The sequence below is a fragment of the Cervus elaphus genome, chromosome 12, assembly GCF_910594005.1.
Source record: "Cervus elaphus chromosome 12, mCerEla1.1, whole genome shotgun sequence".
Lineage (NCBI taxonomy): Eukaryota > Metazoa > Chordata > Mammalia > Artiodactyla > Cervidae > Cervus > Cervus elaphus.
This window is the reverse complement of record NC_057826.1, coordinates 46,354,268-46,381,527: the sequence shown is the minus strand read 5'-3', so window position 1 is coordinate 46,381,527 and position 27,260 is coordinate 46,354,268. Positions and strand designations below refer to the sequence as shown.

Here is a 27,260-nt window from a genome sequence, read left to right as displayed (position 1 = left end):
CTTCAGGTGGGACAGGAAGTCTGGGGAGGACAGGGGTGGGAGGAATTCCCTTCTCCCAGTGTGGATAAGGGACTTCAGCTCTGACAGGCTGCTTTCTCCTGGAGAGTTATCTTTGTTATGGAGACTGTTTTGGTATTTCTGTATTTCACCATGATTATTTTTTTAAATTCTTTTTTAAGGATGATTGCTCTACAATACTGTGTGGCTTCTGCCATACAACCATGTGAATCAACCATAAGTACACATATGTCCCTTCCTTCTTGAACCTCCTCCCACCCCCCATACCATCCCACCCCTCTAGGTTGTCACAGAGTACTGCCTTGAGCTTCCTGTGTTATATGTCAGCTTCCCATTAGCTATCTATTTCATTAATCCATATAATATGGTGTATGTTTTAATGCTACTCTTGTCAGTTCATCCACCCTCTCCTCCCCGCTGCCTCACTGTGTCCACAATCTCTTCTCTGTGCCTCCATCTCTGTTCCTGCCCTGCAGATAGGTTCATCAGTACCATTTTTCCGCATTCCATATATGTGCGTTAATATGCGATATTTGTTTTTCTCTTTCCGACTTACTTCACTGTATAGCAGGCTCTCAGTGATTATTCTTCCCCACCTTCTGCCAGAGTTCTTATTCAGATCTTAGTCATGGTAATCTCGTGGGGGTTTCTGATGGTAAAGCTCACAAAAATATGGGGCCACCCTCTAAGACTGTATCTCCCCGGAGTTTCTCACTGCCGTGCTGGGCCACACTGAGACTCCAGCATTTTGTCAAAGTTACTGTTTAAGTGTTTTTGCCAGTTTGTAGCTCCAGTCGCTTGTGGAAAAGGCAAGCAGATCTTTGTATCTTTCTGGACACACTTGTCTCTCTGGGTTTCAGAGTAGCAGTTTTCTCTGTGACTTACTTCTCTGATGGGTCCAAAAAGCTTCGTTTTCAGCGTGTCCATCTTTTTCTGTTACAAGGATAGGAATGACAACTTTTTAACGTGTCAGAATGGAAGCTGGAGCTCCTTTGTTGACCTTTTAGCTTTACACATATATGTGTGTGTGTATACATACTCTATATAAATAAACATAATTTTTATGATATGGTTATAAAATTTAGGTTATTCAAGTTGTTAACAGTTGCCATATGCACCTTTAGCTGATTATCACAATCTATGATCTACTTCAGTTTAACACTGACTCAGTTCCAGTAAAATATAGCAAGTTTGCTTTATACTGCTTCATTTTCTCTCTTTATTTTTGGGCTGTTATTGCCATTCATGAATAGGTATATGTATATGGATTTTATAAATAAAGAATATGTTATAATTTTACTTTAAAAATTATTGTTTTTTTTTAAATCTCCAGTTAAAGAAAGAGAAGAAAAGCAATCAAATACTGTGTTTTAAAATTTTTTAATGGATAAAACATAAATAACATAAAATTTACCATTTTAACCATTTATAAATATATAGTTCAGTCGCATTACATACATTCACATTGTTTTGCCACCATCACCAACCATCCATTTCCAGAACTTTTTTTATTTTCCTAAACTGAAACTCTGTACCCATTAAATAATAACTTCCCATTCCCCATTTCCTTAAGCCCCTAGCAACCAGCATTTTATTTTCTGTCTCTGTGAATTTGACTCCTCTAGATATCTCATGTAAGTGGAATCATATTATATTTGTCCTTTTGTGCCTGGCTTATTTCACTTAGCATAATATCTTCAGGGTTCACCTACTTTTTAGCATGTGTCAGAATTTTCTCCCTTTTTAATTCTGAATAATGTTCTGTTATTATGTAAATACCACATTTTGTTTATCCATTTGAATTGTCTTTTATACTTACCCATATATTTACCATTTCCCATATTCTTCATTCCCACTTACAGATCTGAGTTAGTGTTTAGTACCATTTCCTTTCAGCCTGAAGAATCTTCTTTAGTATATCTTATTGGACAGGTCTGTGACAGTTTCTCTCAGTTTTCATTTATCTTGGAATGTGCTTATTTCATCTTCATTTATGAAGAATGGTTTGCAGGATCTAGAACTTGCAGTTTTAATTTCTTTCTGCCTGTGCTTTGAACAACAGGTCTTTTGCTGCTTTCTGTCTTCCATTGTTTCTAATGAAGAATCAGCCTTTAATTGTATTATTATTCATTTGTACATGATGAGTCCTTTTTTTCCCACTGCTTTAAAGATTTGCCGGTTTTGGTTTGTCCTTTGGGTTAACTTAGTAGTTTGACTGAGTTTTATCTAGGTGTATCTGTTTGTATTTATTTTACTTGTGATTGAAATTCCCTGAAAAGTGTAATGTTCTCATCAGATTTGAGAGGTTTTTGGTAATTATTACTGGATGTATTTTTAGTTGGAAACTACACATTTTAGTGGTTGGTGGTTTAGTCACTAAGTTGTGTCCAACTCTTGTTACCCCATGGACTCTAGCCCACTAGGCTCCTCTGTCCATGGGATTTCCCAGGCAAGAATACTAGAGTGGGTTGCCATTTTCTTCTCCAGGACATCTTCCCAACCCAGGGATCAAACAGAGGTCTCCTGCCTTGCAGGCGATCTCTTGCATTGCAGGCAGATTCTTTACAGAGACAGCAGGAAAGACATTTTAGTAGATTATAATAATTCTGAGCTCTGAAAAATTATTTATTGATTGATAGTTTAGTTTTTAATAACTTGCCTGGACTTTAACTGTGGAGTCACTCTAGACTCACTTGTGGTAAACAACTGCTGATATTTCTGCTGAGTTTTTTCATTCTTATTTTTAATTTCTTATGTTTTTCCCTTAAATGTCTTCCCTGTGTCTGCATAGCTACTTGTTGGCTAATGGCTTGTGCACAGGTGGTAAATACCTTCAGCCTGAAAGGCTTCCACCCCTGTGCTGACTGGTCTGTGTGTGGATTTGGGAATACATTCAAAGTTAGAGCAAGTTCTCAAGTATCCCTTGGTTTTGTTTTATGCCAGGCTTCCTCAAGTATCCCCCAGTAATGTATCACTTTCTGTTTAACCAGGGGTGTATGGTGAGTTTATTACAGACCTTCCATGGCTCTCTAATTTACATGCTCTTTCTTTTAATTTTCTGACTAGTCAAGCACTTACCCTAACCAGGACTTCAACCTCAGACCTCAGCTGCATTTTCCCTTTTCATTTCCAACCAAATTTACTACTTTTCTCCACCAAAGCCACAGGTTTTCACTCCCCCACCCTGAAATGAGTCCACTGTTTTTGCTAACAAAGCTGCTGGGTTTTTTGTTTGTTAGTTTCATGTTAGTAAAACTGCGGGTCTTGTCATCCTGGCTGGAGTGAGTGGTTGGAAGAAACCTTAGGCAGAAGGGCAGAGCCTCTCACAGCTCTTAACCTGTGACTTTAGCAGTTTCTCTGGAATACAACACTTATCAGTTTGCAGGCTACCTTTGGTTAATTCCCAATGCCTTGAATTGATTGTTTTTGATAAGTTTGTCTAGTTTTATACCTAATCTTTATGGATGAAAATTGCCAACCTCTTCATTCTTCCATAAAACCTGCATGTTTTCTGCTGTGGATGAATTTCACATTTACTTATTACCAAACTTCCTAAGAGTTCTCTTGTTATTTTGATTAGATTTAAAATGACTTATAAATTAATTTGTAGAATATCAACATATTTAAGATATTGAGGTTTCCTTCCAGGAATGCGGCATTTATCTCTCTTTATTCAGACTTACATTTTATATTCCTCAGGAAAATTATTTAGCTTACATACAGGACTGGTTCATATTTTGTTAAGCTTATTCGTAGCATTATAAAAGCTTTTATGGCAATTACTGATGAAATGACCTTTTTTGTTGTATTTTCTGATTGTTGCCAGTTTGTAGGAAAGTTAGTTTTTATGAGTTTGTGTTAAGTTGATCCTGTATGTGATTGCCTCCTTGAAATATTTTCATTCTGATGTGCTATGCTTAGTCACCAACTCTTTGTGACCCCATGAACTGTAGCCCACCAGGCTCCTCTGTCCATGGGGACTCTCCAGGCAAGAATACTGGAGTGGGTTGCCATGCCCTGCTCCAGGGGGATCTTCCCAACCCAGGGATCGAACCCAGGTCTCCTGCATTGCAGGCAGATTCTTTACTGTGAGTCATCAGGGAAGCCCAAGAATACTGACTGGAGTGGGTAGCCTATCTCTTCTCCAGGGGATCTTCCTGACCCAGGAATTGAACTGGGCTGCTGTGTTGCAGGTGGTTTCTTTACCAGCTGAGCTGCCAGCGGAGCCCTTTCATTCTAATAGTTTGTCAATTTATTATTTGTATTCTTTTAGGTAGTCTAAGATATTATTTGCAAATAATGATGTTTCTATCTCTGTATAATCTGTGTTTGTATTTCTTAAAGTTTTTAATTTTAAAAATTAATTTATTGTAAAAATTCTGTAGTGTAGGTTATGCCCTCCAGGAAAATAGTAAAACAGTAGGCATATTGGCCTTAGGGACTTTACTGGAAATATTTTTAATGCTTCATCATGAAGTATGATATTGTATAACTTCTTTTATTGATCTAAAAAAAATTTTTTTTAGTATAAACTAGTGTATTGACATGTACTGAGATCATATTATTTTTCTCTTTTGAGTGCTTAATATCATAAGTAAAAAACACCATATTTGATTAAGATGTATTATAGTTTTAATATTTTCCTTGATTCAGTTTCCTAGTATTTTATTATCTTTGCATTTCAATTCATAAATAAGATTGGTTTATAAAGAACATCACCTTGATAAACCAGAGATTCATTCCAGATTGAAATAATTATAGGTTTCCCTTTCTTCAGGAATTTTGATTAGAAGCTGCTCATTATTCAGTTACTTACATTTGCTGTCTATATGAAACTAATATCCCAGACTATATGGCATCCTTTTTTGAGCAGTACAAGGGACTTAAAATCCAGTTCTTCATGTAAGGTGATTATTTTTCTAGCTTTCTGAATTTTTCTGTTACCACACATTCCTCCTTTAAATGGTATGTTCCCCCGATTGCATTTTTTAAAAAATAAGACCTTCAAGGATTATTTAATGTTTGTCAATCTCTGTTTTTTTGCTGTATGTAGTCTCCCTTTTCTCTTTATCATAATCATAAGGTATTACTTCCTTCATGTTTTTCTTTTCATTCCAGTTCATTCTGTGACCTGTTCTTTGATGCCTTTTGTAATTTTTCCTCTTCCCCATTAATCCCTGAGGACTACTTTTATGTTTGTAATACAGCCTATTATACATTATATATACATATATATTTATATGTACATATGCATGTGTGGCTGGAGAAGGCAATGGCACCCCACTCCAGTACTCTTGCCTGGAAAATCCCATGGATGGAGAAGCCTGGTAGGCTGCAGTCCATGGGGTCGCACAGAGTCGGACACGACTGAAGTGACTTAGCAGCAGTAGCATGCATGTGTGGCTGCCCACACTTGTATTTCCCTTAACTACATCTTTGCATAGTAGAACTTTGTTGTTACTTTTGGTTGTAACAACAGTCTTGTTTTTGGTAACTGAGACTTAGTTTGTGCGTTTATAAAACTTGTAAAAATTTGCTTAACAGGGATTATGAGGGGTGAAGGTGTTCTGACTCTTCACATACTTATTCCTCCTTCCACGTGTTGGAGCAGGGAGGAAGCGGGGGGGTGGGGGGAAGGCAAATATATTACTAAATTAGGAGAAGTTGTCATCATCCTTTAGGTTGTGGCTCCCTATAGCTAATACTGACTGTTCATCATGACCGGTTGTGTTGGTTCATTTCCCTGTGCAGATTTGTCCTGGTCCAGCCTGTTGACAGCTCACTGCAGCTCTCTGAACTTAGGACATGTAGTGGTTAGCATTTTGTGTGCTTAGTTTAGGTCTAAGAAGCAATTCTGGGATTACAAGAAGCTTCTGTTAGTAATCTGTGAAATTTACTTTAATGTCAGTGTTTCACAGTTTAATGGGCTTAAAAAAAATTGTCTCTGGAGGAGGGTATTAACTCATGCAAATATTTCTTTGGGGTACTTCACAGTTTTCATACCTATAGTTTTAATTCCATATCCTAAAATAATTCAGCCTCTTAGAAATTTCTTCCCAGCATGTCATTCTAGAGTTGTGTCAGATGTCCTATTTAAATGTAACTTAATTTAAATTTACATTAATGAAACTTAAATAAAATGAACAGTTCAGTCCCTCAGTCACGCTAGCTACATTTTCAGTGCTTCGTTAGCTACAAGTGGCTAGTGGCTAATGTGCTGGGTAGTACAGAACATCACTACCTCTGATAAAGGTTCTGTTAGACAGTGCTTCTCTAGAGGATAGAGGTGAGAAATACTTGTTACCATAGGAAAGTTAGAAAAGTGGAGTCAACCATATATACTAATCAGTTACTCTTGTTACACAGATTTTTTTTTACTTGACCATGTGAAGTTTGTGAAAGGGAGAAAAGTTGGCACACAACCGAGCAATGTATTGCTTTCAGATTCATCTGATATTCAGCTTTTCATGTGGAAGTTTCAAATAACTGCTACTGCAAACATAGTTGGGAGAAGGCAATGGCAGCCCACTCCAGGACTCTTGCCTGGACAGTCCCATGGACGGAGGAGCCTGGTGGGCTGCAGTCCATGGGGTCGCTAAGAATCGGACATGACTGAGTGACTTCACTTCACTTTTCACTTTCATGCATTGGAGAAGGAAATGGCAACCCACTCCAGTGTTCTTGCCTGGAGAATCCCAGGGACGGGGGAGCCTGGTGGGCTGCTGTCTATGGGGTCGCACAGAGTCGGACACGACTGAAGTGACTTAGCAGCAGCAGCAGCAAACATAGTTGACAGCAGGATTCAAAGTTCAAACATTTCCACCCAACAGAGACGAACTCCCTAGTTCCTGCTTTCTGTATCCCTTCTTATTTGCTCATTCCTCAGATGAAGGTCAGTGCAACTTCAGTCCTAAGACAGGAAAGACTGGTATTTTTGAAAGCCAAATGTTTGCACATGCATATTTGTGTATATGTAAGGGTTTTGGGACAAGTGACTTAACTTTCAGAATAACAAATTTTTCTTCTTTTTTTTTAAATTTTTTAACTAAACTCTTACATATCATGTAATTGAATGTGTGCCTATATTTTACATACAAGTAACCTGAGGCTAGGGAAAGTGGCTGCCCAAGAACATATCAGTGTGTGTGTGTTTGTCACTCAGTCATGTCCGACCCTGTGACCACGTGAACTGTAACCTGCCAGACTCCTCAGTCCATGGAATTTTACAGGCAGGAAAACTGGAGTGGGTTGCCATTCTCTTCTCCAGGGGATCTTCCTGACCCAGGGCTCAAACCTGGTGTTGCAGGCAGATTCTTTACCATCTGAGGTACCACGGAAGCCTGAAACTAAGATATGTGTTCAGTGACACCCAAATTGTTGAGCATTCTACTAAATCATTTGCCTTTCCCATTTTAATTCATTATTCATTGCTAACTATTGCTGCAGTTTTAATGACAAGTGTTTAGAGGTGAAAGTAACTAATTACTGTAATGAATTTCTTATTTTTAAAATGTTGCTTTTGTATGTTTTAAAGGATTTGGTAATTTTAATTTTTACAGATTGAAGAGGAAGAGAGGAAAAAAATAGAAGATATGAAAGAAAATGAACGGATAAAAGCAACTAAAGAATTGGAAGCCTGGAAAGAATGTCAAAGAAAAGCTGAAGAACTCAAAATAATTCAGAGAGAAGAAAAATTATATCATCAAGAAAAGCAAATGAAAGAAGAGAGAAAAAAATTAAAACATAAATGTCTTACTGGGAATTCAGCATCTAAAAATCTTGCCACAAAAGGTACGGTGATTAACAGTTTCTGGGAAAGTGAGTCATGTTAGTGAAGTATGTATGTCATTGTGTGTGTGTGTGTGTGTGTGTGTGAGAGAATCTGTCCACAGTATTAGGTCATTATTTTAGTGTATGATGTACTACAATACAGAGAATAAGGTGAAAGACTTATTCTTCCAGAAAGTAATTAAGTTTTCATAGTAAAATGAGCCAAGATTTAATATTGTTTTTACTCACATGCTTTCTTTAGACTTTTAGGCAAGTGTTATTAATTATGTGTTTAACTCAGGTACGGTAAGACTTGGAGTGAATTAGCAGTACCAGGAATATTCATTTATTTCTTTAGAGATAAGAAACTAGGAATTTCATTAAAAGGTCTTTTATTCTTGTAACTCAGGAAAGCAAGTACTCATAAGCAGATTTAGTTGTAAACAGATAAGAACTCTGCTGGCTTTTGATTCTGGTATATTCAAAAATAAGTGAGAGGACATTTTTCTTTATTGAAAACTAAGAGTTTGTTTTTATCTGATATTAGAATATTAAACTTTGTTTTGGGCTTATTTATGTTTACTAAAGGGAACATTTTGTAGTAAAATCTTACACAATAGTGATTTCATATTTCTTGTGCGATTACTGTATGCCAGGTAATTTTATTGATTGTATCACTGATTTCTCACAATAGCACTTGGAGTAAGTGCTGTTATTCTTTTTTGTTTTGTTATTCTTATTTTAAGGGAAAAACATGTTTTGAAAAGATTAACAACTACCCAATAAGCAAACCTGTACGATTTGAACCCAGATCTGTCTGATTCTGAAACCTGTGTTCTTTTCAAAGGCTATATGTCTTTACTACCGTTAACAGTGAGATCTAGCATGTTAAAAAGTCATTTATAGTGAATATTAAGCAATAACCATTACTAAATTTATATATATTTATATGGTTTAATATTGATGTGCCAGTTAAATACTATGCTATCTCCTTTAATGCCATTTCAGCAAATTATTGATACAGCTAGAGAATTTGAAAACATTTCCTTCCAAATTTCAAATACTGCTAGACAAATTGATTGTTTTTAAATACTGTTGGACCCCAAACATACTTTTATAGGTACGAGATATCCTGAAGATGCTTAAAAAAAATTCATCTGTGGATATAAGGGAAATGAAACATGGTAGAGGGAAAAAATACATGTCACCTTTTTTTTTTTTAAGTTTTACTCTAGGAATCCTTTTTTTCCCCCCATTATTTCAGTAGTGTCATTACAGATGCCTGACAAATATGGTTACTTTCTTCCATCTTGTTCATTCATTTAACAGATATTTATTTACTGCATATCTCCTCTGTGCTAGGAGTTACGGAATATACATTTATGACTAAACATGTGGCCAGTGCCTTCAAGGAACATGTACTGTTGTAGATACAGATATCTTCAGTTAGCTGGGATTTGTACATAACCGCTTTTAAAAAATTCACAAACATCTCATTGGTCAGTAAAGTTAGACCTCTTGAAGAGGGAAACCTGGTCGCTCCTAAAAAGTCTAATACTACTGTTTCAATGTCACTGTTAACTAAAAATGCTCATTTGATAGCATTTTAACTATAGGAGGCATATTGTATTATTTTCCCCAGAAATGGTCTTCAGACAAGCTACTTTTGTAGTGTATGTGGAATACAGATGGCGTGGCAGGTACTGTAGCTTGCCTTCTCAATGTGCACTCTCCTTTTTACTGATAGAAGAGTCATGACTTGGGGGTGGGGAATAGAAGAAATGTGTCCAGCTAAAAAAACTTAACACTGGGAAATTTGACTATTGGTTGGATATTTGAAGAAATTAATGAATAATTACATTTTTTCTTTACATGTGATAATGATATTATAGTTAGGTTTATAAAGTCCTCATTTTGTAGAGGTGACTACTGAAATATTTATTGATTAAAAAATACAATGTCTGAAGTTTGCTTCAAAATACTGTGGTATGTGAAAGTGGATAGAGGTAATGATGAGTGGTGTTGGCCATGAGTTGATAATTGAAGTCATGTTATGAATGCATGATGGTGATTATTCTTTCCTGTCTACTTTTGTACATATTTGAAATTTTTTATTGTAAAATGGAAAAAAATTAAGGATCAAACAGTGAATCATTTTTCAAAGTAATTTTAAATTAGTAAAAAAAAGAAAAAAGGAAAACAAAATTCACCTTCAGCTCCCTCAGACTCTCTTGTAGCCAGGTGACACATGTATGTCACTTGTATATGCATGCCACTTGTATGTATATGTGTGTCACACATACACACATATATGTATGCACCTTGACACATGTATGTCGCTTATCATACATTTGTATGACATGTAGCCAAGTGACATAGCTCTGACTCTTGAAATAGAAATGTGCTAATGATTTATAGAAAAGTATTACTTTTCCAAGATAAGTGTCCCCAGTTCCTTTTTGCTTGCTTCCTCTTTCCTTTTTCCACCTAAATGAAGATCTATGCCAGGAAATGTATTAGCTATCGTCTTGAGATCATTAAGAGGTAAGCCATACATTAAGAGTGATGGAACAGGGAAGAAGGAGGAGCTTGGGACATTAATGACATTGGAGAGCTTATAAATCATGCTGGAGTATCTTTCTTCAAACTTGTTAAGTGAGAAAAACAAACCCATATATGATTAAACCACTTTAATTGTGTTTGTTTTTCATGTATGCTAGAGAATTTTGACTGCTGGAAATGGCTAATGGAAGGCAAGGTTGATTTAGCTTTTGAAAATCACTCAGTATAATTAACTAAACTAAAGGAACAATGTGATTGTTTCAGTATTACAAAAAGGCGTCTGACAAAATCTAACACCCATTTATAATAAAAATTGCTTAAAAAATTAGGACTAGAAACTTTCTTGATCTGGTAAGGGCCTTCTACACAAAAACCTATAGCAAACATCCTATTTACTGATGAAATAATGCATATCTTGCCCCTGAGGTTGGAGAGTAAGGCAAACTTGTCTGTTTTTACTGCTTCATTCAGCATTATACTGGAGGTCCTCACTGCTGCTTTAAGACAAGAGGGCACATTGGTGGTTGCCTGAAACCAGGAGTAAAAAGGAAGGAATGAACTGCACAGAGCTATAGGGGGCTCTTAGAGATGATAGAGATTTTCTTTCTTGATTGTGATTTCGTGAGTATGTACATCTATCAGAACTCATTTAATGTGCTTTAAAATAAGTACAGTTATTGTACATGAATTATTTCTCAATAAAATTGGAAAAAATGTTTATTATTTTTAAGCATGAAAGCATCAAAGTGTGTATGATTTCCTCAAATTCTTATTATTCCACAGTAGTGCTCAGGGCCAGATATAGTGAGGCCATCCCCCAAGTGGTTTCATTTGAGGGTCTTTATGTCTGTTTTTATAAGGGAAAGTGAAATCAGTGAACATTAATTAGTTAACATGACTACGGGGACTTCCTTGTCTTGTTAGGAAGAGCTTAGTTTAAAAGGGATGAACTCTTGAAGTCAGTTACTGGTATCAGCCTGTTGTGTTGAACTAATTTTGCAGTGCTGAGCTATCTTATTTGCTAAGCTACTAAAAGCATTATAGAGGGAAAGATGAGACTTCAGAGCACGTGGATTTTTCCATTCTCAACTTGGTAGAAACTAGGTACTTCTAAAGGTAGGAGCAAGCATAAGTCTGGAGAAAATAAGGTTGGTTGAAAGTGTGTAAGACTTTGCTTACCAGTTCTCCTCCCCTACCACAGCAGACAGCTGGAGGTTTACTTTCTGTACAGTTGAGGACTCAATGAGATTCTGCTCTGAAAATACAGAAATTGAGTGAAAGTCTGCATTATGAAAATCTAAATACTGATTCAAGAGATCCCTTCAAGACCTATACTCTTTGCCGTATGCATACATGAACCCAGTGCACCTGGGATGCAGATTGAACAATTCCTCTACAGGGAAGCCAACTAGGATGCAAAGCCGTGTCATTTTTAATGGCCCAACTAATTCACCGTGCTGAAGTTTATTCATCAACAGTCTTCAGATTCATGTACACAGAACTTCCAGTCAGAATATTTATACTTAGCATTTTTAATATGAACAGATAGTCAGCAACCAAACAGAAAAATATAACTTGGAACAACTAGGTATGAAACAAGTGGGAATGGAAGAAAACTTAAAAAGAACCATAATTAATGTCCTCAGAGAGATGAAAACATATTTTAACCCTTGAACAAAAACAAGAGGCTGTAATAAAGAATTTTCCAAAAAATCAGTTTGGAAATTTAAAATGTATAAAATGTTCAGTCAGATAGTTGGAATATAGTAAATTTTTTCCAGAAAATAGAACAACGTGACAAAGAGATTTTAAAATAGAAAAGGGGACTTCTCTCGTGGTTCCGTGGTAAAGAATCTGTCTTCCAATGCAGGGGACACGGGTTTGATCCCTGGTTGGGGAACTAAGACCCCACATGCTGCAGAGCAGCTAAGCCTGGGCGCTGCAGCTACTGAGCCCACATGCGCTGGAGCCTGTGTCCCACCACCGGGTAACCTGCACGCTGCAACTGCTGAAGCCCGCCCTCTCTGGAGCCTGCACCCTGCAGCTGCAGAGTCCATGCTCCAGAATGAATCTCCCACATAGCACAGCGGAGATCCCGGGTGCCACAACTGAGACCTGATGCAGCCAGATAGCAGTAAATAAACAGATAAGTTAATGTAATTAAGTAGAACAGATGAAACAACTAGAGTATACATCCACATTGTCCCAACATTCAAATAGTAGAAGTATTAGGAAGAGAAAAGGGAGAAACAGGAAAGGAAATAATTTTTTAAGAAGTCTTTTTTAAAATTTGGATATAACTGACTTATTACGTTTTAAATGTACAATACAATGTTTCAATACATGTATATATTGTGAAATGATCACCACAGTAAATCTAGTAAATCTGTCCAGCACCATACATAGTTACAGTATTTTTTCTTATGAGAACTTCTAAGATTTACTTTCTTAACAACTTTCAAATAAAAAGTACAGTGTATTAACTATAGTCACCAGGCTATACATTTCATTCCTAGGACTTGTTTATTTTATGACTAGAAGTTTGTACTTTTTGATCACCATCACCCATTTTGTCCACATCCCAACCCCCATCTCTGACAGCCACTCATCTGCTCTCTGTAACTATGAGTTCCATTTTTTTCTTGTCGATTCTACATATAAGAAATACTTTTAAAATTTTTTAGTGAGGGGTGGTGGAGGGAGAAAGAAAGGGGGAGTTTGGGATTAACAGATACATGCTACTGTATGTAAAATACACACTCCAGTATTCTTGCCTGGAGAATCCCATGGACAGAGGAGCCTGGCGGGCTGTGTTCCATGGGTTTGCAAAAAGTCAGACATGACTGAAGCAATTTACCAGCAGCATTTGTAAAATAGAAAAACAGGGACCTGCTGTATAGTACAAGGAACTGTATTCAATGTCTTTAGTAACCTATAATGTAAAAGAATCTGAAAAAAATATATATTTGTTCCTAATACTATTTTATTTTTCCTTAATCAATTATTGCAGCATTTTGCAAATTTTTTTAGTCTGTTCCAGAAAGCAGTTTTGGGTGTTGTTGATTCTTTTATTGTTTATTTGTTTTCTATTCCATTAATTCCTGTGTGTATTTTTATTTGGCTGCTCCTAGTTTCTTTGAGTTTTCTCTGTTTTTTATATAATTTGTTTGCATTAATTTTTGAATCTTTTAATTCATGCATATGAAGTGTAATTTTTTTCTCTTAAATACTACATTAATACATTCATCAAGCTTGTTTTTTCATTGTCATATGGTTGCAAATATTTTGTAAGCCATCATAATTTTTTTGTCCTCCAATTATTAGGGAGAATTTTTTAAAAATTTACAAGTGTATAAAAAGGCTGGACCAAAGCAGAAGCGATGCTTAGTTGTGGGTGTATCTGGTATTAAAAGTATAGTCTGATGCTGTAAAGAACAGTATTACATAGGAACCTGGAATGTCAGGCCCATGAATCAAGGTAAGTTGAAACTGGTCAAGCAGAAGGTGGCAAGAGTGAACATTGACATCTTAGGAATCAGTAAACTAAAATGGATGGGAATGGGGGAATTTAATTGATCATATGACCATTATATCTACTACGGTGGGCAAGAATCCCTTAGAAGAAATGGAGTAGCCCTCACTGTCAACAAAAAAGTCTAATATGCAATACTGGGGTGCAATCTCAAAAACAACAGAAATGATCATGGTTAGTTTCCATGGCAAACCATTCAAGATCACAGTAATCCAAGTCTATGCCCCAGCCACTAATGCCAAAGAAGCTGAAGTTGAATAGTTTTATGAAGACCTTCTAGAACTAACACCATAAAAAGATGTCCTTTTCATCATTAGGGATTGGAATGCAAAAGTAGGAAGCCAAGAAATTCATGGAGTAATAGGCAGGCGTGGCCTTGGAATACAAAATGAAGCAAGGCAAAGGCTAACAGTTTTGTCAAGAAAACACACTGGTCATAGCAAACACCCTCTTCCAAAAACACAAGAAATGACTCTATACATGGACATCCCTAGATGGTCAATACTGGAATCAGTTTGATTTTATTCTCTGCAGCTGAACATGGAGAAGCACTCTACACTCAGCAAAAAAAGACCTGGAGCTGACTGGCTCCCATCATGAGTTCCTTATTGTAAAATTCTGGCTTTAATTGAAGAAAGTAGGGAAAACTGCTAGGCCATTCAGGTATGGCCTAAATCAAATCCCTTATGATTATACAGTGGAGGTGACAAATAGATGCAAGGGATTATATCTGGTAGACAGAATGCCTGAAGAATTATAGATGGAGGTTCATGACACTGTACAGGAGGCAGTGACCAAAACCATCCCCAAGAAAAATAAATACAAGAAGGCAAAGTGGTTGTCTGAGGAGGCCTTATAAATAGCTGAGAAAAGAAGAGAAAAAAAAAAAAGAAAAAAAGAAAAGAAGAGAAGTGAAAGGCAAAGGAGTAAGGGACAGATACACCTAACTGAATGCAAAGTTCCAAAGAATAGCAAGGAGAGATAAGAAAGCCTTCCTCAGTAATCAGGACAAAGAAATAGAGGAAAACAATAGGAAAGACTAGAGATCTCTTCAAAAAAATTAGATCTCTTCAAAAAAATGTACCAAGGGAACATTTCATGTAAAGATGGGCACAATAAAGGACAGAAATGGTATGGACCTAACAGAAGCAGAAGATATTAAGAAGAGGTGGCAAGAATACACAGAAGAACTATACAAAGAAGATCTTCATGACCCAGATAATCATGATGGTATGATCACTCACCTAGAGCCAGACATCCTGGAGTGTGAAGTCAAGTGGGCCTTAAGAAGCATTACTACGAACAAAGCTAGGGGAGGTGATGGAATTACAGCTGAGCTATTTCAGATCCTAAAATATGATGCTGTGAAAGTGCTGCAGCCAATATACCAGCACATTTGGAAAACTCAGCAGTGACCACAGAACTGGAAAAGGTCAGTTTCTATTTCAATCCCAAATAAAGGCAATGACAAAGAATGTTCAAACTACCATACAATTGTGCTCATTTCACATCCTAGCAAGGTATTGTTCAAAATCCTTTAAGCTAGGCTTGAACAGTATGTGAACTGAGAAATTCCAGATGTACAAATTGGATTTCGTAAAGGTAGAGGAACAAGAGATCAAATTGCCAGCTTTCATTGGATCATAGAGCAAGGGAATTCCCGAGAAACATCTACTTCTGCTTCATTGACTACACTAAATCCTTTGACTGTGTGGATCACAACAAACTATGGAAAATTCTTAAAGAGATGGGAATACCAGACCACCTCACCTGCCTCCTGACAAAACTGTATGCAGATCAAGGAGTAACTGTTAGAACCAGACGTGAAACAACTGACTTTTTTCACGTTGGGAAAGGAGTATGTCAAGGCTGTATACTGTCACCCTGCTTGTTTAACTTCTATGCAGAGTACATCATGCAGAATGCTGGGCTGGATGAATCACACGCTTAAATCAAGAGTGCTGGGAGAATATGCAGATGATATCACTCTAGTGGCAGAAAGTGAAGATAAACTAAAAAACCTCTTGATGAGGGTGAAGAAGGAGAGTGAAAAAGCTGGCTTAAAACTCAGCATTAAAAAAACTGAGGTCATGGCATCTGGTCCCATCACTTCACAGTAAATAGAAGGAGGAAAATAGAAGCAGTGACAGATTTTATTTTCTTGGGCTCCCAAATCACTGTGGATGGTGACTCCAGCAATGAATTTAAAAGATGCTTGCTCCTTGGAAGGAAAGCTATGACAAATCTAAACAGTGTATTAAAAAAAAGAGATATCGCTTTGCTGACAAAGGTCTGTATAGTCAAAGCTGTGATTTTTCTGGTAGTCATGTACTGATGTGAGAGCTGGACCATAAAGAAGGCTGAGCAGTGAAGAATTGATACTTTTGAGTTTTGGTGCTGGAGAAGACTCTTGAGAGTCCCTTGAAGAGCAAGGAAATCAAAGCAGTCAATCCTAGAGGAGATCAACCCTGAATATTCACTGGAAGGACTGATGCTGAAGCTGAAGTTCCAATACTTTGGCCACCTGATGCAAAGAGCTGACTCATTGGAAAAACCCTATGCTGGGAAAGATTGAGGGTGAGAGGAGACAGGGGCAATAGAGGATGAGATGGTTGGATGGCATCATTGACACATTGGACGTGAATTTGAGCAAACTATGGGAGATAGTGAAGGACAGGGAAGCCTGGTATGCTGCAGTTCATAGGGTCACAGATAGTTGGCATGACTTAGTGACTCAACAACAGCAACAGGTTGTCATTTTTCATTTTTACCCTCAAGTTTTCCACTCCTGTGTTCTTAATTTTATTTTTCCATGTTCTGGTACATTTATTTGAGTAATTTACTCAGAAAAGATGGCTAGATGGTATATTTACTTAGTTCTTAATTATCTAGGAATGTCTCCTGGCTTCATACATGAATAGCAGTATACTGGGTATAAAATTCTTGAGACATTGTATTAGGTAGGTTCAAGCCAATTACTGAAAAAAGAGGTCCAAAGTCATAGATTGGGCTTCCCTGTTACCTCAGTTGGTAAAGAATCTGCCTGCAATGCAGGAGACCCCGGTCCAATTCATGGGTTGGAATGATCCCCTGGAGAAAGAATAGGCTACGCACTCCAGTATTCTTGGGCTTCCCTGGAGGCTCAGGCGGTAAAGAATCTGCCTGCAATGCGGGGGACCTGGATTTGATCCCTCTATTGGGATGATCCCCTGGAGGACATGGCAACCCACTCCAGTATTCTTGCCTGGAGAATCCCCTTGGACAGAGGAGCCTGGCAGGCTGCAGTCCCTGGGATCACAAAGAGTGGACACAATTGAGCGACTAAGCACAGCACAGCACACAAAGTCATAGATCAAATAAGATCAAAATTGAATGTTATCTAATACTTACTATGTAACGGTCGTCGGTCTAGGCCTGATTGATGTCTTTGTTCCACAGGGCCTTCCAGGCTGGTGGGGCAACATCTGTTGTACCATTATTTGGCTTCCATCTCTGGGTCCAAGGTGGATAATGCAGTTGGCATTGTTTTTTAGCCAGTGGGATGGGGAAAGATGTCCACTGCAAGTGGATTTACCGGTAAAATGGTGATCTGTAAATTGTATACACCACTTATATTCACATTCTGCTGCGTCAGGTTTGGCACATAACTACACCTACTCTTAAACAAAGAGGGAAAGATTGATAGGACACTGGATGATAGCGTTCCCAACCGCAACCATCTATAGAAATTGTTTAAATTTTTGTTGATGTTACTTTCTAGTTTGAGTCCTTATTCTTTCTTCCCCATCCCCTCTTTCCTCCCTTTGAAATGTTAATTCAGGCCCTTTTCAGTTTTTCTTTAAAGTGGAAATTTTATATCTTAATTATATGTGTTCATTTTATATCAAAAATACAAACTCTCTGTCATGTTTGCAGAAAATCATTTTTGATCAGTTTTGATATTTTCATTTTTTAGTACCTTTCCTTCCTTTTAGTTATATAGTTTATATTCTAACATATAGATTAATATCTTCTCTTATATTGACTGAACAGTTATTATATCTAACTGCCTTTGTACAAATGTATAGCTTTTCATCATATCTCTTCACCTGTTTGCATTAGCTTTCTCTAATAGCTGAAAATCTTTTCTGTCATTACCAGGAAGCCTATAGAAGATAACTGCTATTGGAGCTTATGGAAAGTGGTGACTTTGCCTAGGTACCCTTCTGTAGAGTTGACATAGGTTATAAGAGTGCCGTCCTCTATAGTGAATGTAAGTTAGACACTGTGTGGTTTAACAAAGAGAACCCCAGAAAAGTAGCTGAAGTTATTGATTAAAGAACAGATAATTAGCTTCCATAATTTCAATGAGGAATTTTACATTCCTTCCTGTAGAAAATATGGTTGGATTATTTGTATAGGATTTTAAAAGTAACTTTAATGGGTTATTGCCTTAAAAGTCTGTTTGATTGTTAACTAGGAAATAAGAGGTAAATAACTTAGTTGCTAATATTGTTTTTGAAGGGAGAAATTCAGAAAATATATTTTTTGAGAAGTTAAAGGAAGACAGTATTCCTGCTCCTCGCTCTGTTGGCAGTATTAAAATAAGCTTTACTCCTCGAGTATTCCCGACAGCTCTCCGGGAATCGCAAGTAGCAGAAGAAGAGGAGGTTGGTACACTTGCTGTTAGTTACAGTGACCACAATGAGAATACTTAATTTTTTACTTCATATGTTGAAACTTCCTGGATCTGAATTTTTAAAGTATTCATTGCACTAAAGATATTACTTCATGAAAAAAATTTGATATTTCTTTTTGAGAAAAATATGTTTTGCAGGATCTATTTTTTTTTTGGCTTCACAATGCTAATGAGAAAACATTGATTTAACAGTCAGTGTTGTTGCTTATTCTAGGAGATAATCTGCTGCATGTGCATTTATTTTATTGAATACATAATTTTCCATAATAGATGTATAAACTTTGGGACTATGTGTGTTGTGGTAAGAAAAGATTTGCAAATCTATTATAACTATATTATTACAATTAATTAGTAACATCAAGTATTTCTAATGTGACATTTGGCATTGATATCTTTCATTTATAAATTCCTGAGCTCTAGGATTTTGAATGTCATATATTTAGTTGTATAAGCACTAAGAATTCTAATAACTGCTTTTATTTATTTTTTACTGTAAGGGATGAACTGGTACCTCTCTCAGTTGAAAAGTTGTGAAAATAATTGAAGTTTCTTAATACATAATGACAATTTATAAATATTAACTTTTTTCTTAATATTAGCAATATATTTATGTATTTCATTATTTATAAAATGATTTCTATAACTAACAAAATTATAATTATTTAAAAAATGATTTATATATTTTTATATTGTAAAAATACATATATATTATAAACAAGATAAGTAAAATAATATTCACATGAACTACCAGAAATTTGGACAAAGTTTGAACTAGAAATTGTTACATATTTGATCTTAATCAGCTAGTGAAATTAAAAAAAAAACTTGAAAATGTATAAAAGCTGGAAGTTTAAAATCACCATCAAATATTATATCAGTCTGCTTACAATACTATTACAAACTATATAGACTCACTGGCTCTAAGAACAGACAGTTATTTCTCACAGTTCTGGAGGCTGAGAAGTAAAAGGTCTGGATATGGGGGTGGGGTGGAGAAAAGAGCATGCCCTCTAGTTTCTTTCTCCTCTTATAAGGATACTAATCCTGTCTTGGGGGCCTCATCCTCATGACCTCATCCAAACTTACTTATCGCCCAAAGGCCATAGTTCCAAATACCATCACATAGGTGGTTAGGGCTTCACCATATGAATTTTGGAGCACACAAACATTCAGTACATAACAAATAGTATTTCCATGTTATGTAGGAAGATGGGAAATCTAAAAGGAACAGTTAATAAAATAATACCTTTGTGCCCTTCATTAAACTCATTCACATTTCAGTGGCTACATAAACAAGCAGAGGCACGAAGAGCAATGAATACTGATATTCCTGAACTTTGTGATTTAAAAGAAGAGGAAAAGAACCCAGAATGGTTGAAGGACAAAGGAAAGTAAGTTGTTTGTACCCTGGCCATGAGACTTATTATAAATCTATGTAGATATTAGTACTTATAACATTTTCTAGATATCTGGACATATGTGTGAATGTGATTGTTGGGAAGAAATAATGTAAGTATGCCAATTATGTAGGTAGCACCTCTGTATTTAAAAAGTCAAATCCTATAACAATAAATGAGATTCTTATTTTTATTTGCTTTTGTATTTAAATGTCATGGAAATGAAAAAATATAACGTCTTTTGGATGGCTTATTAAAGTCTTTTTTAAAATTACTCAGTGTTTGACATAACTCCTTGCTACTACTCCCCTTAAAATCATGGTTCTTCAAAACTAGAATTACTTTGATTAGTCATATCAATCTTTGAAAGCTTATCAGATTAGCTTGTTGCTCTGTCATGACCTGGATGTGTGGGATGGAGTGGTGGGGTGGAAGGTTCGAGAGAGAGGGGATATATACACACATACCGTGGATTCACTTCATTGTACAGCAGAAACTAACACAACACTATAAAGCAATTATCCTCTAATAAAAAAAAGATTATCAAACCAGTCTACAAATTATCATTTTATGTCTAGACAGTCTTTTTATTTATTTATATGTGACTGTAAATTTTGGACAATTATCAAAAATAATGAATTCTGGTACATTCTGTGGCAATTTGAGTTCATATTTTGAGGCAATTGTAGATATTGTTTATTATATCTTATTTTGTATGTTTGTATTGTTTTCCTGTTGCTGCCATAACAAACTGCCACCAACTTATTGGCTTAAAACAATACTAATCTATTATCTTATAGTTCTGGAGGCCAGGAGTCTAAAATGGGTTTTACTAGGCTAATGTCAAGTATCAAGTGCAATCCTTCTGGAGACTGTAGGAGAGAATCTGTTTCCTTGGGTTTTCCAACCTTGAGACCACCCACATTCCTTGGCTTATGGCCCCAAACCAGCAGTTGCATCACTCTAGCCTTTGCTTCCATAGTCACATCTCCTTTTCTGACTCTGGCTCCCCTGCCTCCCTCTTTCATTTAAAAACACCCTTATATTTATAATCCAGGGTCATCTCCTACATTAAGATTCTGAATCACATCTGCAAGGTTCTTTCTAACCAACCATTTTATGTATTCACAGGTTTTGTGGAGTTAGGCTGTGGCTATCTTTGTGTTTTCCTATTCTCATCTACACTCTGTTCTTTCCTGGTCTTTTCTCTTCTCTAAAACACCACCAGAGATTGATTTGTGGAGTTGAGCTGGAGTTGACAGTTTCTCTGAAGTTCAGAAGCCTGAGGCTCACAGGTTTGTTCCTCTTACTCCCAAGAGTAATCCCTTCTCCTTCTCCTTCTCTTCCTTCTTCTCTCCTTTCCTCTCCATCTTTTGAACCATTAAATAAATATCTGTTGATTATTTATGGTTTGTCAGGCTGTAGGCTAGGCTCTGAACTACAGAAATCAGTAGAGGAGAGAGACATATACAAATACTCACAACGTGTATGGAAAGTGCAATACATAGAAAGCCCATGATAAAATGAGAGTACAGAAGAGGGGCACTTAACCTTAAAAGAAGGAAGGTAGTTTCAGGAAGAGCTTCATAAAGAATATAGCACCTGAGTTCCTCTTAATGATAGGTAGGAGTTTCAGGAGGAAGGGAGAGAAAGGTTTTCATTTGAGGCAGAGGGTACAGTGTGAGCAAAAGCTCGGAGACAAGAACAGTGTGACATACAGGCCAGGAACTATGGGTAGCTTACTTTTTGATAAAACATAAATTTGAAGCTAAGAATAATAACACATGAACCTAGAAAAACAGGCAGTGGCCTTGTGTTAGTCTTAAATTTTATTCTGTAAGGTGGAGGAAAATATCTTCCAGTAACTAAGGTGGAGGTCTTGAACAATGACATTGTTGTAAAGGGGGAAGGCGAGGGCAATGTGAGAAATATTCAGGAGGTAAAATAGGGAGGACTTCTGAGTGACTTTTGAAGAGGAGAGGAGTAGTTATGGACATCTTTGGGTTTCTAGTTTAAAGGATTGATTATATGCCACCAACTGAATTAGAGAACACTAGAAGATGGCCAGTTAGGGGGGAATGTAGGTGAGATCAGTTTTGAATATGTTGAGTTAGAGATGGTCTTTTGGTCAAGCTGACAGTGTCCAGCAAGTTTGAAACCCAGAGGAGAGTCCAGCCCTGTGTTACCAATTTGGAGGTCATCAGCGTTTATGCAGCAGTTGATTTATAAGAGTAAGTGAGTATCTAAAAATAGGGTATAAAGGGGAGTAGTGGCCTAAGGCTAGAACCCTGTGATTCACCAGTATTTGACGATCTGGTGAAATAAAGTATTACACAGAAATACTCTCAGAAGCTGACGGAATAGAAACTCTTTAAGAGTTTTTTTTTGGGGGGGGGGGTCTTTTTCTTCTCTAAAAGTTCTCCAGGCAAGAATACTGGAGTGGTTCATCATTTCCTTCTCCAGGGGATCTTCCCAACCCAGGGATCGAACCAGGTCTCCTGCATTGCAGGCAGATTCTTTACCATCTGAGCCACTAGGGAAGCAAGCCCTCTTTACAAAAAGAAAAGATGTGCAGATGAGACAAAAGAAGTGGTTGAAATGTCCTCAAGAAGAGTGGGGAAAACTCAGTCAAGGCCGATGGTGAATGGATTATCTTGATTTTGTTATTCTCTTTCCTCTCGTTAAAAGTTGTGTTCATCTTAACACTTTATAATAAAGATATACCTTTCGAAAAAAATTTACACTGCACATCAAATGAAAGTTCCCTTTGGATTTTACCCAGTCTGCTGGCCTTCTGCCTTCCCTGCTCCTCAGATGTATCCAGTCTAAATGTTTCTTTAACTGCATTTGCTTGTCTTTTTTTTTTTTCAATTATTTTTATTAGTTGGAGGCTAATTACTTCGCAACATTGCAGTGGGTTTTGTCATACATTGACATGAATCAGCCATGGAGTTACATGTATTCCCCATCCCGATCCCCCCTCCCACCTCACCCCCAACCCGATTCCCCTGGGTCCTCCCAGTGCACCTGGCCCGAGCACCTGTCTCATGCATCCCACCTGGGCCGGTGGTCTGTTTCACCATAGATAATATACATGCTGTTCTCTCGAAACATCCCACCCTCGCCTTCTCCCACAGAGTCCAAAAGTCTGTTCTGTACATCTGTGTCTCTTTTTCTGTTTTGCATATAGGGTTATCATTACCATCTTTCTAAATTCCATATATATGTGTTAGTATGCTGTAATGATCTTTATCTTTCTGGCTTACTTCACTCTGTATAATGGGCTCCAGTTTCATCCATCTCATTAGAACTGATTCAAATGAATTCTTTTTAATGGCTGAGTAATATTCCATGGTGTATATGTACCACAGCTTCCTTATCCATTCGTCTGCTGATGGGCATCTAGGTTGCTTCCATGTCCTGGCTATTATAAATAGTGCTGCGCTGAACATGGGGGTGCACATGTCTCTTTCAGATCTGGTTTCCTCAGTGTGTATGCCCAAGAGTGGTATTGCTGGGTCATATGGCAGTTCTATTTCCAGTTTTTTAAGAAATCTCCACACTGTTTTCCATAGTGGCTGTACTAGTTTGCATTCCCACCAACAGTGTAAGAGGGTTCCCTTTTCTCCACACCCTCTCCAGCATTTATTGCTTGTAGACTTTTGGATAGCAGCCATTCTGACTGGCATGTAATGGTACCTCATTGTGGTTTTGATTTGCATTTCTCTGATAATGAGTGATGTTGAGTATCTTTTCATGTGTTTGTTAGCCATCTGTATGTCTTCTTTGGAGAAATGTCTGTTTAGTTCTTTGGCCCATTTTTTGATTGGGTTATTTATTTTTCTGGAATTGAGCTGCAGGAGTTGCTTGTATATTTTTGAGATTAATCCTTTGTCTGTTGCTTCATTTGCTGTTATTTTCTCCCAATCTGAGTGCTGTCTTTTCACCTTACTTATAGTTTCCTTTGTTGTGCAAAAGCTTTTAAGTTTCATTAGGTCCCATTTGTTTAGTTTTGCTTTTATTTCCAATATTCTGGGAGGTGGGTCATAGAGGATCCTGCTGTGATTCATGTCAGAGAGTGTTTTGCCTATGTTCTCCTCTAGGAGTTTTATAGTTTCTGATCTTACATTTAGATCTTTAATCCATTTTGACTTTATTTTTGTGTATGGTGTTAGAAAGTGTTCTAGTTTCATTCTTTTACAAGTGGTTGACCAGTTTTCCCAGCACCACTTGTTGAAGAGGTTGTCTTTTTTCCATTGTATATCCTTGCCTCCTTTGTCAAAGATAAGGTGTCCATAGGTTCGTGGATTTATCTCTGGGCTTTCTATTCTGTTCCATTGGTCTATATTTCTGTCTTGTGCCAGTACCACACTGTCTTGATGACTGTGGCTTTGTAGTAGAGTCCGAAGTCAGGCAGGTTGATTCCTCCAGTTCCATTCTTCTTTCTCAAGATTACTTTGGCTATTCGAGGTTTTTTGTATTTCCATACAAATTGTGAAATTATTTGCTCTAGCTCTGTGAAAAATACCGTTGGTAGCTTGATAGGGATTGCATTGAATCTATAGATTGCTTTGGGTAGAATAGCCATTTTGACAATATTGATTCTTCCAATCCATGAGCATGGTATGTTTCTCCATCTGTTTGTGTCCTCTTTGATTTCTTTCATCAGTGTTTTATAGTTTTCTATGTATAGGTCTTTTGTTTCTTTAGGTAGATATACTCCTAAGTATTTTATTCTTTTTGTTGCAATGGTGAATGGTATTGTTTCCTTAATTTCTCTTTCTGTTTTTTCATTGTTAGTGTATAGGAATGCAAGGGATTTCTGTGTGTTAATTTTGTATCCTGCAACTTTACTATATTCATTGATTAGCTCTAGTAATTTTCTGGTAGAGTCTTTAGGGTTTTCTATGTAGAGGATCATGTCATCTGCAAACAGTGAGAGTTTCACTTCTTCTTTTCCTATCTGGATTCCTTTTACTTCTTTTTCTGCTCTGATTGCTGTGGCCAAAACTTCCAACACTATATTGAATAGTAGTGGTGAGAGTGGGCACCCTTGTCTTGTTCCTGATTTCAGGGGAAATGCTTTCAATTTTTCGCCATTGAGGGTGATGCTTGCTGTGGATTTGTCATATATGGCTTTTATTATGTTGAGGTATGTTCCTTCTATGCCTGCTTTCTAGAGAGTTTTAATCATAAATAAGTGTTGAATTTTGTCAAAGGCTTTCTCTGCATCTATTGAGATAATCATATGGTTTTTATCTTTCAATTTGTTAATGTGGTGTATTATGTTGATTGATTTGCGGATATTAAAGAATCCTTGCATTCCTGGGATAAAGCCCACTTGATCATGGTGTATGATTTTTTTAATATGTTGTTGGATTCTGTTTGCTAGAATTTTGTTAAGGATTTTTGCATCTATGTTCATCAGTGATATTGGCCTGTAGTTTTCTTTTTTTGTGGCATCTTTGTCTGGTTTTGGAATTAGGGTGATGGTGGCCTCATAGAATGAGTTTGGAAGTTTACCTTCTTCTGCAATTTTCTGGAAGAGTTTGAGTAAGATAGGTGTTAGCTCTTCTTTAAATTTTTGGTAGAATTCAGCTGTGAAGCCATCAGGTCCTGGACTTTTGTTTGCTGGCAGATTTCTGATTACGGTTTCGATTTCCTTGTTTGTGATGGGTCTGTTAAGATCTTCTATTTCTTCCTGGTTCAGTTTTGGAAAGTTAATACTTTTCTAAGAATTTGTCCATTTCATCCAAGTTGTCCATTTTATTGGCATAGAGCTGCTGGTAGTAGTCTCTTATGATCCTTTGTATTTCAGTGTTGTCTGTTGTGATCTCTCCATTTTCATTTCTAATTTTGTTAATTTGGTTCTTCTCTCTTTGCTTCTTAATGAGTCTTGCTAATGGTTTGTCAATTTTGTTTATTTTTTCAAAAAACCAGCTTTTAGCTTTGTTGATTTTTGCTATGGTCTCTTTAGTTTCTTTTGCATTTATTTCTGCCCTAATTTTTAAGATTTCTTTCCTTCTACTAACCCTGGGGTTCTTTATTTCTTCCTTCTCTAATTGCTTTAGGTGTAGAGTTAGGTTATTTATTTGGTTTTTTTCTTGTTTCTTGATGTAAGCCTGTAATGCTATGAACCTTCCCCTTAGCACTGCTTTTACAGTGTCCCATAGGTTTTGGGTTGTTGTGTTTTCATTTTCATTCATTTCTATGCATATTTTGATTTCTTTTTTGATTTCTTCTATGACTTCTTGGTTATTCAGAAGGGTGTTATTTAGCCTCCATATGTTTGATTTTTTTAACAATTTTTTTCCTGTAATTGAGATCTAATCTTACTGCACTGTGATCAGAAAAGATAACTGGAATGATTTCAATTTTTTTTGAATTTTCCAAGACCAGATTTGTGGCCCAGGATGTGATCTATTCTGGAGAAGGTTCCATGTGCACTTGAGAAAAAGGTGTAGTTGATTGTTTTGGGGTGAAATGTCCTATAGATATCAATTAGGTCTAGCTGGTCCATTGTGTCATTTAAGGTTTGTGTTTCCTTGTTAATTTTCTGTTTAGTTGATCTATCCATAGTTGTGAGTGGGGTATTAAAGTCTCCCACTATTACTGTGTTCCTATTAATTTCCTCTTTCATACATGTTAGCATTTGCCATACGTATTGCGGTGCTCCTATGTTAGGTGCATATATATTTATAATTGTTATATCCTCTTCTTGGATTGATCCTTTGATCATTAAGTAGTGTCCTTCTTTGTCTCTTTTCACATCCTTTATTTGAAAGTCTATTTTATCTGATATGAGTATTGCGACTCCCGCTTTCTTTTGGTCTCCGTTTGCATGAAATATTTTTTTCCAGCCCTTCACTTTCAGTCTGTATGTGTCTCGTGTTTTGAGGTGGGTCTCTTGTAGACAGCATATATAGGGGTCTTGTTTTTGTATCCATTCAGCCAATCTTTGTCTTTTGGTTGGGGCATTCAACCCATTTACATTTAAGGTAATTATTGATAGGTGTGGTCCCGTTGCCATTTACTTTGTTGTTTTGGGTTCACGTTTATACAACCTTTCTGCATTTCCTGTCCAGAGAAGATCCTTTAGCATTTGTTGAAGAGCTGGTTTGGTGGTGCTGAATTCTCTCAGCTTTTGCTTGTCTGTAAAGCTTTTGAATTCTCCTTCATATCTGAATGAGATCCTTGCTGGGTACAGTAATCTAGGTTGTAGGTTATTCTCTTTCATTACCTTAAGTATGTCTTGCCGTTCCCTTCTGGCCTGGAGGGTTTCTATTGATAGATCAGATGTTAT

At 36.8% G+C, this 27,260-nt stretch overlaps 1 protein-coding gene across 2 annotated transcripts in view; it reads left to right on the top strand.

Moving 5' to 3' along the window:
- The window catches only part of DNAAF4 (dynein axonemal assembly factor 4), a 72,094-nt gene that overhangs the window by 23,697 nt on the left and 21,137 nt on the right, over positions 1 to 27,260 (top strand). For both annotated transcript variants that reach the window (XM_043920734.1, XM_043920735.1), the window contains exons 4-6: positions 7,578 to 7,809; positions 18,386 to 18,531; positions 19,842 to 19,951. In XM_043920734.1, coding sequence (XP_043776669.1) covers positions 7,578 to 7,809; positions 18,386 to 18,531; positions 19,842 to 19,951 — 488 coding nt within the window. The remainder of the gene's footprint in view (positions 1 to 7,577; positions 7,810 to 18,385; positions 18,532 to 19,841; positions 19,952 to 27,260) is intronic.